General features: G+C 42.2%; 1 protein-coding gene across 1 annotated transcript in view; it reads right to left on the bottom strand.

Annotated features, from left to right (window-relative positions):
• The window catches only part of SGCD (sarcoglycan, delta (35kDa dystrophin-associated glycoprotein)), a 210,791-nt gene that overhangs the window by 73,020 nt on the left and 124,676 nt on the right, over positions 1-13,095 (bottom strand). Inside the window, exon 3 of the mRNA XM_010578986.1 lies at positions 958-1,059. Coding sequence (XP_010577288.1) covers positions 958-1,059 — 102 coding nt within the window. The remainder of the gene's footprint in view (positions 1-957; positions 1,060-13,095) is intronic.

Genomic DNA, 13,095 nt, shown 5'->3' with positions numbered 1-13,095 from the left:
AAATCAATTCCTAGCCATCCTACAGAGGTTACAACCTTCAATAACTGAATCGGATATTGTATTGGCTGTTGTGTTGATTATGCTACAAGTTCCAATTTGTACAAGAGCACTGAAATGCTGAGATAAAGGGATGTTAACTTTATTTAATTAGCTATCTGCCATTGTTATCAAAATGGAAGGTTGGTATCTGACTCAAATTAACACTTTGGATCAGGAAACAAGACAGATGACATCTTCTGAGAAGGATCCTGGAAACTCTCTAGAATCATTTGAGTTATTTTAAAGCTGCTCAGGACAAACAGGACTACATTAGAAAGAGCAAAAGTCACCGACAGTCAATGAAGTGCTGCTATGAAAATGCTATTTCAATCACACTTGGGTTCTTTCTCATTTTCAGTTGTTAACATCCTTGCCACTTTTGTCAAGCAGTCTCTCCTAGCAGCGCTGAATTTTAACTGCACATAATTTTAAAACACAACATGAGATAGGACTGAGCACATAATATGGGTTTATTGTGCCAGCTAGCAACAGATCGGGCCCTTGTGCCAAGGCATCACCTCTCTGCTTTCTGCAGAAAAGGAGTAACTAGTTAAACGCAAGCTGGATTTAAGAACTGCCTGCCATCCCTCTACCTCGGAAATGTTACGTCTCTGAATTGAGGGTGGTTTATGATTTATCTCAAAAAGAGACAAAAAGACAAGGTGAAACCTCAGAGGTCCTGGAAGCATTTTAACTGTGGCTTACACAAACTAAAGCCACGTATATCAACTTTGCAACTGCCCAGAGGGTATAGTATCCAAATGAAGTCCTCAAAGGACACCCACTGTCTCACTCCCCAAATTACATTTGTATAGAGTGGCCAAAGTAGTTTATCTAATAACCATACTGCTCTGCCACTTCATGGTTTCTTACTGTTAGGGCTACAGAAACATGCTTATTCCTTTCCCAACAACTTACTGGTCTTGACCGGATTTCTTTGGCGTAGAGAGGTTTCAAGAATTCTGAATCTCCTTCGAGCTTTAGACCCTTTTCTGTGATTCTCAGGTTCCCCATTCCATCCTACAACAAACAAAAAAGAAACAACCCCATTAGTTAAAATTACTAAATTCACCAGGATGCCAATAGCTGATTTTTTTTTTCCGTAGAGGATAACATGTAAAGCACTGGGAGACACTAGAGAATGCAATTACTTGTGTTACCCTTTTAGCTCTGTTTCTGTGAAAATAAAATTCTATTCAGAACAATCTTCGGTGCCCCCCAGTAAACCATTTACACAGATGAAAGATGTTCTTTTAAGCTAGTCATCTCTACTCAAAGAGACACAGCAATGTTCTGTGTTAACAGGAAACTATTCCACTGGAATATTCACTGGCTGCCTGTATATTCATATACTTTCTCATTCATAGCAAATCCGTATAAAAACTATGTGATTAATTCTACTGAACGCCATATAGAGAATATGTGATTAATTCCACTGAACCAAGAAAATAAAGTTTTGCTTTGTAGGAGTATTGCAATAAAATGCGGTAGGGAACTTGACCCCTGTTATTTGGGGAAATCTCTGCAAAACATGGACTCTTTGGTGGGATTTCTTTAGGGCTATTGGACCTTACAGCAGAAAGATGTGGAAACCTGTTGATTAGTTTCCAGTCTCAGTCTTTCCTGCGCTTTCAATATTGTTAAGATGCTACACAGCTTTATTGGAATATACATTTATGCAAATATTTGCTCTGGGAGAAGCAATGATACAACAGGAATATCTTTCCAACAGACTGCTCTCCTGTCTTGGGATAACTCCTGCCTTTTCTCTCCCACAATGATCAGCGCAGGATTGGAGCCCTCGCTCTGCTCCTTGCACAGCCCAAGCACATCACAGCAACCTGAACCTCTACATCTAAATGTTTGGGTCTCCTGAGTCATTCTTGTGCCCTTCAAACAACCATTGCAAAGTCCATCGGCCAGGCATTAAGTGACTCATGTGACATGTGTTTCTGTCCTCTCCTCATTCGGATTTCATAGTTGCAGCTATCAGTCCCCACCCTCTCCCCAGCCCTCCCAGGCTCCCCAATATCCACCGCTCCCTGTGCTTCCACAGCAAAAATCTTCTTGACAAATGGCATGAAGTGCTGGCTGCAGGTCTCCAGCAGATGACCGCAAATAGTCCCTTTTCTTTAGAAATTGCTTAGTTATGTGTGTCCAAGATGTAATGAAATATCTGACAAACTATAATAGCAAATAAAATATATGTCAAAATTTTATACGAGTTTTTCTTACAGTTTTTATGCAATAAGACAGGTATATGAATACATTGGCTTAGAGCAGAATTGGACCAAACTATATTTCACCTTTAACTTGTGAAAGTCGTAACTTTTACTAAGATGAGGGATTTAGGTTCATTTAGGCTATAATTGCTTAGAAAGGTGTGTGTGTGCGTAAGAAACATGGTGTGGATAGGGAATTGCACAGGTGAATGTATAATCAAAACCACATCAAATGCAAAATATTATTTCTAAGATTCAGGGTGATTGTCAAAGTCTGCAAGTATTGAGGTAAGTTGGGTTTTTTTTCTGAGAAAAAGATGGTCTGAAGAATACCTTTTAGCATAAATTTGACTGACTTCACTAGAATTTGAGACTAACGCTAGCAAAAGCTATGTCTCCACATGTATAAATTAAGATTGGGAAATGACCAGGAGTTGGGTAGTCATGAACTGCCATGACAATCCTCAAACATACCCCTTAAGGAATCTTTCCACCTGTTTTTTTTTTCCCCATTTCTCCAGGCTAGAGAAGAAGAAGGATGATGCTATACGATGCCTCAAGGCCTCCAGGATAAGGCAGAATACAAAAATCACAAAACCTACAATAGCTGGAGCTCAGACTGCAGAGGACATTGCAATGAGGGACACACACATCAGCACTTCTAGGCAACAGGATTCATGGTTAGTGAGAGAGACGTTGAAACCAAGGGTCATGCAGGCCACAGGATGGCAGAAGTAGTTATTTGGAGGAATTACTGATCTATAAATATGGACATGCCATACTGACTGCATAGCATCTCATTATGTAATTTAGGGATTCATTGAGAGGGACTGGGCTGCCTCCTCAAGTGCTGCTAGGCATGTCCTTAAACACTGAAGTCCAAAGCAAAAGAGCCACCTCAGCGCCTAACTCACAGCTGTTTCAGGGATTTTAGAGGAAAGAGGTATGTACTTGGGTAGAAGCCCTAAGAAGATCAAGAGAAGACCAGGAAAATCCAGGAAAATCACGTGTACTTGGACATACATCTTCAAAAAATAAACCACATATGTCCACTTCTCTTCCTCCCATTGCACGTGCACCTCCCGCACCGCAAGAGGAATCACTGTCGCTAAAGGTGAATGGCTAAGCCAAACAGAGTTGTGTGAACTATTGCCAAAAGACATGAATTTGGAGGGATAAAAATCAAAGACGTAGCATGGCTCAGCAGTGACACTGGTCACTTGCCAGAGGTTCTCCCGTTCCAAGAAGTATCATTCCCAGGGTGTACCCTGCCAAGTAAATACTTTTCTTGACAGAGCGTGGTGTCTTATGAACAAAGGCAGGCTCAGGAGCGCTGGGTGATAAAATGATCGCTGTCATCTCATTTTGAAATGAAAGCTGTAAGCAAACTTTAAACAGAGACATATGCCGAAAATGCTATTGATTATTGAAGGGAGGAGAGTGAGAGATGGGTCATAAAGTGCCGTTTGCTACATTCCTTGTCCCGGGTGTTAAATATTGGCTTATCAATTCTGGGTTGGTGGTGGCACAGAAGGGGTTCATTTATCTCAAGCAAAAGGATGAAGGAAAATGAGTGAAATATGATTATGCACCAAAGAGCCCAGATTAAATTTTGATAGTGATATGCTTTGCAATTTGAGTGAGCAGGAATTATTATAGCTATCCGCAGACCCTCACACGTTTTGTGCTGCTAAAAAAACTACAATTTTTTTCCCAAAATAGATATTTCAGTAAGTTTACAAGCCCTGAGGGCTTTCACATTTCAGGGTCTTCTCTGGTTTAATTATGAAAAGTAGCAGGTTGTGCGAGCTGGTATCTGCCACACATAGCTGCAAGAATGACCACTTCTGTGGATACGCAATCCTGACCCCTTCCAGGGCTCGCTCCTGAGCTGAAGTGAGGCAATACTTTACCAGTAACATGGACCAATGGATAAAGGGACCTCTCAAGTCACCAGTGAAGCTATGGGAAACCAGCAATTTTGATGCCTCACGACTATGTTCTATCCTAAATAGTGATACGGATCCAGCATTCTACTCTGCTCCTCTCTTCCATGTTTCTCTTCCATGTTTCTCTTCCTTTCTCTCCTTTACCTTTACCATTTTACCCAAGTGTCCCACACAGGATTTTTATATACAAAACCCACACATATGGGACATTCAGCTCACAGCTAGCAGGTCCTATACATCCCAAAAGAGGTATCAGGCCTATGGGACAATGTACTACCACCAAAACATCAAGAACACATCAGATTTATATATAAGTAGGTGTACATGGGTTTTCTCCACTGGGTTGGAGAAAAAGAGGCACTTCCCCATGTTATTCTTCTCAGCCTTTGATCCTTCTCAACCTCTGATCCCTGCTCACCTTTCTCTCCTCCTGCGGCTGCCAAAACTAATAAAAGCTGCACCCACCAGACATTATCTCTTGACTTCCCTGGTGCTTGGGATCAGGATGCAATGCTTAGCACTGATTCTTACCACAATTAACTCTCTGCTTCTTATGTTTCTCATCATTAAAGATGACAGCTTTTGATAGTGACAGTCTGGGTCACCAGGTGAAAAAACAAGCAAAGGTTGCAATCTCAGTTTAAAGTTAACAAGTATCCCGGCTTCTTATAGTACAATCATTATTAAATCATATTAATGTATTGTTTCCCATTAGAAAAAAAGTAAGCAGCTTGCAGAATTATACAGAGATCCCCAAATACTGACACATTAGAGAGAAATCACTGTATGAAAGACTACCTCACATGTTGTTTTGGATAAAGCATCTTCATCCTCCCTAAATTATATGGTTTAATAACAAATAAATGTCATACTCTGCTACAGTGAATATATATGAAAGTTCCTATGAAATTTCATGGACCATGACTTATAAAATGTAGCAGAAAGTTGCCCAGAGTGACAAAGACCATGAGTTTTTATTAAACACTGTGTCTATGATTGGTATGTATCCTTATCTGCCACTCTATTGCTTGTGAATAAGGAAAAAACCCCACCAGTATTGATTATTTGATACACCAACATCTGACAATCTTTGTTTCTCCCCTTTTTATTAGCAGACTCCTCAGCAGAGAGTGAATGACACTATTGTGCTGGCACAAGCCAGCTTTGTGGGAGCTTCCCAGAGGCAAGTTCCAAACAGGAGGCACAGAGTTGGGAGCTTTCCATTACCACCTGCTTTGAATTATTTGGCTTTTTGGTAGGGCATGGTGAAAACTTTCATATAAATTTTATCATCTACGCCCCCTCTCTTATTATGCAATGCCTTGTAAGGGGCAGGTATAAAAATCTGTGTGCATTGCTGACTGCTCTGTGTTAAAAGAGGACAGCAATGGTAAAATCCTGAATAACATAAATGTCATTTTGGTGATGCTGAATGAGTAAGGATTTTTTTTTAGTAGCTTGAGAAGCAACTCAGTTTTATGACCAATTACAAATGATGGTGTCAGTGTTAGGGGAAGAGCCCAGCATTGCTGCTAACTGATCACCAAGGCTCCTCTCTGCCATTTGGTTAGCAATGTGGTTATACATGTGGGTAAAGCCTAGCTGCTTTTTTGTTTTCCTTTTTAACAGTTGTGGGTTACTTTGATTTTTTTTTTTTTTTTTTTTTAAATTGTATGGCTGGTATCAGGGAGATTCAGTTAACAGTATAAGTAAAAGCAGCCAACCTAACCAGAGACACGTAATTGCTGTGGTAAATATCTGGAAGTGGTGTTAGCCACACCAATCTGGACTGCTTACACACAGGAACAGGGGTAATTTTCAGTGGCGTGTGCCATCCATGGGCAGCTTTATTAGATGAGGCTGCGCTCACACCACAGCTTAACCCAGTCAAGCACCAGGGCGGCGGTAACACATATTGACTGTGGCCCTTCGTGCCAGGATGCTTTGTTCTCTACAAACAATAAATTCAGCCTCACGCTCCTCTGCGCCTCCTCTGTTCTCCTGGCATTTCTGAACATAAAGGCAAATGTGCTGTTTACTGAGGTCTTTCTAAGGATTTTAGGGACACCGGTGATGGGGAACAGAGAGAGCTCCAGCTGTCTGCTGGCCACAACCAGCACCAGTGGCTGTTTCCCCATGCTTTTTCCTCCACCTCCATCCCTTTTCTGTTTTCAGGAGAAAAAACTGTTGGCAAGGTTTGTCTCTGCACGGCAGGTAAGCATTTACTTTTTTACTAGGAATAAACTGAAGTTATGTTTGGCAATGTCCTTTGGGAGAGAATTATCTTTGGAGACTGCTCATGTCAGATGGCTGAAACACCTGATTACCGTTGCTTGTATTATTGATTGCTGTGCTCTGCATCGCTTCCAGATATGTGCAAGTTATTACACAGCTCAATAGATCCAAAGTTAGGGGAAAAAAAAAAAAAAACAAATGCAAGTGACCTGTTTTTTTCTTCCCTTACTGGGAAGATTTCTGTGCTGCCGTTCTACCTCTGACTTGACATTAAGTGTTTCCAGGTTCCACAGATTTAAGGAAGGTCTGTACAGATACACATCATTGCCAGTTCTTCACAGCCTCAAACACCTACTTGCTCTAGTAGGATTTGCCTTCCCTCCTTCTCCTCATTTTCTTCCGTTAATTTGTCATCTCAATAAAGATCCCAGTATCCAGCTGTGGATCAGCAGCAATATTTTCCTATGGAAGCCAGGAGAGCCTAAACACTTCCCAGCAGCACCAGTCCCATAAAGTTAAAGCTGGTTACACAGCACAGTCCAGAGCAACATACACTCCAAGGTAAGGAGACAATGTGTGACAGCTTCTTCCTCTGACATAAGACCTTGTTTTGAGACTTCACTTATGGACTCAGGTTTGTGAGGACAGTAGAGAAAAACAAGCCAAAGTACTGTTACACAGCATATATGATAATATCCCTGTATGCACAGATATGTACTTATGCTTTGAATTGCACCATAGGTCTCATGTCCACAGCTGGCATTCGTCTCCCTCTTTTTCTGCCTGCTTATTGACCCCAGATGTCCCCGTTGGATGTCTTAGTGGTAGTGTTTTCATTTAAAGGTGATAGGCATAGCATAGGATAGCTATGCTGAGACATCAGTGGGTGAAGGAAGGTGACCCCAAGCGCCTTGCATCACTGCAAGACGGTATATATGCCCTCTCCAGGGAAGGAGGGAGACACAGATGAAGCACAGCTAAAATCTTTGCAGCTTATTGGTGCACTAAACCAACATTATAAATTGCAAGACTAGAAAGCAGCTAACTCACTGCTCCCTCCAGAAGCTCCTGACCGTCTGTGACAAGACACCTCTATATAATCTCTGACGCTGCGGTAATCAGTCACAGGGAGACACGGACTTGAGTAAGAAAAAACCAGCTGTGGGAGTCAACCACTGGAAAATGACCTCTAGAAGCTGCTGTTAAAGTTGTATGAGCTATGTAGGCACTTTCAGTTCCTTCCACAGGTGTGAAGTCATTTGTGATAGCTACAGAGAAGTCAGGCGGCTGCTAACTTACAAAGGAATTACGTGCAAGTGGAGGAAACTGCCTGCAGACCATTATGATTAATGTAAAATTCAGCCCAATCCAAGCCTATGCAAAGCTTAGAGCTCTTCTTTTCCAGTGGGGACTGCTGTTTTTGTGAGTTCCTCTGCACGACTGCAGAAAAAGAGGCAGAAGATGAGAAGAGGGGATACAACAAGGAGAGCACAAGAACCGAGAGGACATCTCACAGTTACAGCAATGAGCTGTGATGCAGAAAATCTTGACCTCATTCCCATCAGACTCGCACGCCAGGATGGCGTTAGGGACATCTTCCACGTGCACACTCCCAGAGCGCCTTTCCCTTCTATGTGTTCCTTCCACACTGACTGAGTGCTCACCAGAGCCAATGCCATTTATTATGAAGATTACTCAAAGAGCCCTATGAAGAGCCTGTCATTGAAGGCCAAAGAAATTTATGCGTTGGCTTTAGTGGAAGTTAAGGAGAAAAGTCTTAAGCAGCAGGAAGAACAGGATCAAATGTGGTTTTCCAATTACTGCTTCAAACAGGTTATAACTGACCAAAGCAACTAAATTGCATGCCTTGAAACAATTCCAAACTAGAGTTGGAGTAATTTCTAAACAAATTGTTCAGCCAGAGCTTGAAGAAAGCTCAGCTCTGGATTTACTGCATATTGCTGAACTACTTTGGGCGGGAGGTATTGCTTTTCAAAGCAAACTGCTAGTGAGTTTACTCAAAGTATGATCATGTGTGGCACAACAAAACCAAGATTTCTAAGAAATGAGCCACCCCATTTGAGAGTACATTTTTGCAGGGAAGAAGATTAGCAGACCTTTTGGGGAAATGATTATGAATCCCAACATTGTTACTACAACACAACCATCATATGCAGAATTCCTCTCTAGGGTAATAACTTCCCTTCCCATTGGTACAGCAGGGAAGAGATCGAAATTTGGCTTTCACGCCTCCCAACTCCCTGTTGTGGAGCACTTTGGCACTGAAGCATTACAAAATGAGCCATGCTCTCTTGAGCGTTTTTCTGCTTTTTTGCTCCAACACAAATAGTAAGGTTTCACATCTTATCATCAACATACATTCCAAATGTGTCCCTTGAATTCTCCATCTTTTTTAGTCTAGCTCATTACCATAATTATGCTAACTGGAAGGGAAAAGTCCCATCCTGCAGAAATTTGTGCACACTCAGAAGTGGAAAAAAAGATTCTTATACTCGTAGGAACAAGTGTTCTTATAATGCAGCAATTTAATAATAAAATGAGCGCATAAATTCACTGTACAGTTCAAGGAGTTTCAGAAAAAAACGGTTTTATAAATTATGATCTACTACTCCTGAATTATGATTGTCAATCACCAAATGAAGGAAAGAATAAACACTTTTTTAAACTACAAGGATCTTGGACACAACATCCTCCGTGGCATCGCTCCTCCAAGTCATACCAAGGCTGAATTGAACTCACTCATCTTTATATTGTTGGAAGAAGCTTCCAGAGAGAAGGAGGATTTTTTTTTCCTTTCTCTATCTTAGTGGATCCAGAACACAATTCTGTACTTACACTCTGAAGTAAGATTTTTTTCTGACTAATCGAGTATTTAGCAATTCCCCTTGACCAGGAATGAAGCTGGCAGATTAAGGCCTGACAGTGTGAAGAGAAAAGTACCAGGTGTCATGCAGCATATCTGAAGGTGAGCTCTTGAAAATGGGGCCAATTATTGGGTCATTTTTGTCTGATGTGAATGTGCCAAAGCAAATCGGGGCACTAATTAGAGCACAATACCAGGTCCGTTCAAAGAAATAAGGCTCGCGCAAACATGCTCTGGTTTCAGACCCCCGTTCGAGACCCACGCCGACACTCAAGATATCAGAAATACAAGCACAGGTGGAGAGAGAGCCAGCAGGGCTGCGGCCACTCTCACAAGTCCCGTCTATAAGGCACATTTGACGAACCCACCTCAGCAGACTGATTTACAGGCTACGGGGGAACTCGGCGGAGGTGCCTGTTGCACTGACCTTCTCAAAAACCACCACACCTGCATTATATACTGGCTGCTATGGCAACATCAGCCTCCGAAGGTAGGATAATCATGATGCGAATCCATATTTTCAGTTGCTTCATTTACTCTCCTCCACTATTATCTCCTCTATTTCCAAAAGCCAGGAGAAAACAGGGTGGATGGGGAGGAATATTTTCAGTGCACCTCAATTAATCACTTCTGAGCCCAGATTCAGCTAATATTAGGCATTTAACTGAGGAGCCTGCATTTGGAAGATAATGACCCCGTGCTACCTCTGCAGTCAGCGGAGAGAAAATGGCAATGGAGTCCACCTAGCACCCAAAGCACTCCCTGCAAGTGCTTCCCAGCTGCTGCAGAGCTCCTCCAAGGTGACTTAGGCATCTTTTCTGGTTGCCTATAGATAACTGGCATAAACCTAGACCTCGGTAGTGTGCAACAGGATTCAAAGAGAAAATAAATGGGTTGCCAGGCAAAACAATAAACAGATATCATGAAATAAAATATACTTCAAAAATGTGATTCCAACTATACCAACGTACAGTGGCTTCAGGAATTATTTTAATGATTTTTTTTTTTTTTAATCAAGACTCATACCTTCAATAAGAGATGAGAGATTGGGCACATTCAACTTATTTGCACAGGTAGGTAAAAAGAAATTTCCTTTAAAATCAAATTCTCTGTGTTAAGAGGAATCCATAGCCCCCCTGTTAAGAAGCTGCCCTCATGACTAAGGAACCACCACAGAATTTTTATAGCTGTATTTGTCACAAAAATATATGATTTTGCTCTTCCACTATCAGAATATACTGAAAAATAATTTAAACTGTCTTCCAGACTTATCTACAGTGTGTATATGACATTGTTGTTAGCAAGGGAGGCTCTGGGGACAGCAAAGAAATGAGAGAACTGAAAGCGCTGCTCCCAAAGAGGCTGAAATAAGTATATTGCTTCTATTGCTTTTTGAACAATTGCCAGCAAATAATTATTCATAGAGGAAAATATATGGGTATGTTTAGGGTCCCTTGCCACTGCAAATGGTGGGCAAAGAATGAGATCGGATCTGTGAGTGCATCTACTGATTTCAAATAGCTCCACCAATTTACACCCACCTGGTATCTGGCCCTAGAGCAAGGAGGTAGGAAATGGAGGGCTTCTGCAAAACGCCAAGGGCTGTCAGGCTGCAGTGACAGTCTTTCAGGCAGAGTGGGTGCAGGAGGTCATAGCATGTGGAGGAAACCCCAGCATGCACCCACCGTGCCTTGTTGGGGGGGATGGATGCACTGCCAAAAGCAACCAAGCCCCCATGCCTTGCCCTGACGCTCCGTGATGGGCTGCAACTGCAGCAGTTTCATTATTTGTCATCATTTACTCCTCCCCAAACTCTCAATCCCAAAGTATTTAGCATCAGAACTAACATACAGCCATCTAACATGCCTTATACACGCTCTCACATCTGTGCGTGGCACACGCTATACTGCGTGCGTGCTCACACACATGAACACCCTCTTAGGGGAAACTGAGGCACAAAGTCAGGCATTCACCAACAGTCACGCGAGAAAGTCGCGTTAAAGGAAGAGCTCCCAAAGTTTCTCTCCAGCACTTTGTTGTGTCACAGCACTGCAGCTAAGAAACTATATATATCCTGCTCCTACGAAACAACAGGTTAATTTTAGCAACTTTCAGATGCCAACAATTCAGACTTCAGATACTCTCTCTCCTCCCTGTGGTTTGCATCCCTCTGCCTCCTTGCCAGAAGATGCATTATGCTTAATGCCCCCTGTCTTCTTCACAACTTTTTAGTGCACATACAAAAGAGTTTACTAGAATAAAAATAATGATCATTACGCAGCAAGGGAAGGAACTAGGAGCTTGCTAGTCATCAACCCAAGTCCAGAAGCATCCTGCAAGACGGCGCTTCCTGATACTTTCCACAATTATCATCATGGTAGTTTATACTTCTTGAGCTGCAAAGTAACTGGAAAACATTGAGATAATTTTCCTACTGTTTACTTTGTGAGGAAAATAAAGGCAAAATAGCATTTTTTCTTATCCAGAACTCACGCGTGGGGTGTTTTTAATTTCAAATTATTTATTGAGTGGGTGCTTACTGAGTCATAGGGGACTTCTGCCAGATGCAAAGAGATTCTCTTGGAAGTCAGGAGTACAATATTATGCGCTTGAAAATCAGGCACTTATGGGAAATAGCCAAGAATCACATGGAAAAATATACAACTGGCATCGGCAAACTACAACAGAGCAAGACACAGCACCTTTTTTAAAATACTTTTTTAAACAGAGAGTCTTAAAGTCACAGGAAAGTGACAGCTCCTACTGTGCTTTGGCCTTTAGAGAACATAGCTCTTCATTACAGAAATATGCCTTATTTGGGGATATTAGCATTTCTTCCTTCTTCTGCTCCTTTTTAAAACATGACACCAGCAGGAACAAATTAATAACTCACATTCTGCATACTTATTTATCTGCCGTGTGTAACGTCATCTCAGCTTCTTTAATTCTTTTCACTAGCACCAAGATCATCTAAATAATGAAATCTTTCAAAATAAATACTAAGTGTCTCAGATCTGGATTTCCTTTACTGTGAAACACATTTGAACCTTCTGCCAGGTTACGTGCATTTCAGATGTGAGCTGCTCCTGGGCACAGTTTTGCAGCAACACCAGCATGAGTAAGCAGTGATGCCCGCTCCCTGCAGCCTGGCAGAACGAGCAAGGGTGAGCAGAGCCCGTGATGCTGTCAGTTTGAACACTTTCTATTCTCCAGTGGGTGTCTGCAAGGTTTGGCAGAACCCCCTGGTTTTGCTCCCTAGGAACTTTTCAAAGTAAATAAACAAACAAGTCACAGGAGGAGGCTGCAGCTCTCGCCAGGAGCAGCTGCCTAGTCCCACGGGCCAGCCCTGACCGGCGCTCGGCACGCTTGCATGCAGATAGCAGCACGCGGGGAGATGGTAGACAGGATCAAGCTACGTCAAAATAATGTTAAAATAACGAACTCGGTGAAATGTTTTCAATCAGCGAGCGCTGCCGGTTCGAACTGCACCGCTATGCTCCTCCACGCAGCCTTTTGCAGGCAGAACAGGGCTGGCTCAAAGGCAGCAAGAGGCGACTCAGCTCTCCATCATGGTCCGGACAGAGCTCTGAGGGCAACCTAGACTTTTCTTACAGCTTTTTGCCCATTTTGGCAGCCTGTGCTTGTTACTGCCTGGATAAGACTTTTCCTTCTGAAAGAAGAACCACCGGGGGATAATGACACATAATGGCTAACTGTTGCACTTGGTTAGGGACCAAAAACGCTCGAGAAGGAATTTTTATCCCTT

The sequence above is a fragment of the Haliaeetus leucocephalus genome, unplaced genomic scaffold (assembly GCF_000737465.1).
Source record: "Haliaeetus leucocephalus isolate CR32 unplaced genomic scaffold, Haliaeetus_leucocephalus-4.0 Scaffold656, whole genome shotgun sequence".
NCBI lineage: Eukaryota > Metazoa > Chordata > Aves > Accipitriformes > Accipitridae > Haliaeetus > Haliaeetus leucocephalus.
Note: the sequence above shows the minus strand (reverse complement) of the source record. Positions and strands in the feature narration are given on the sequence as shown.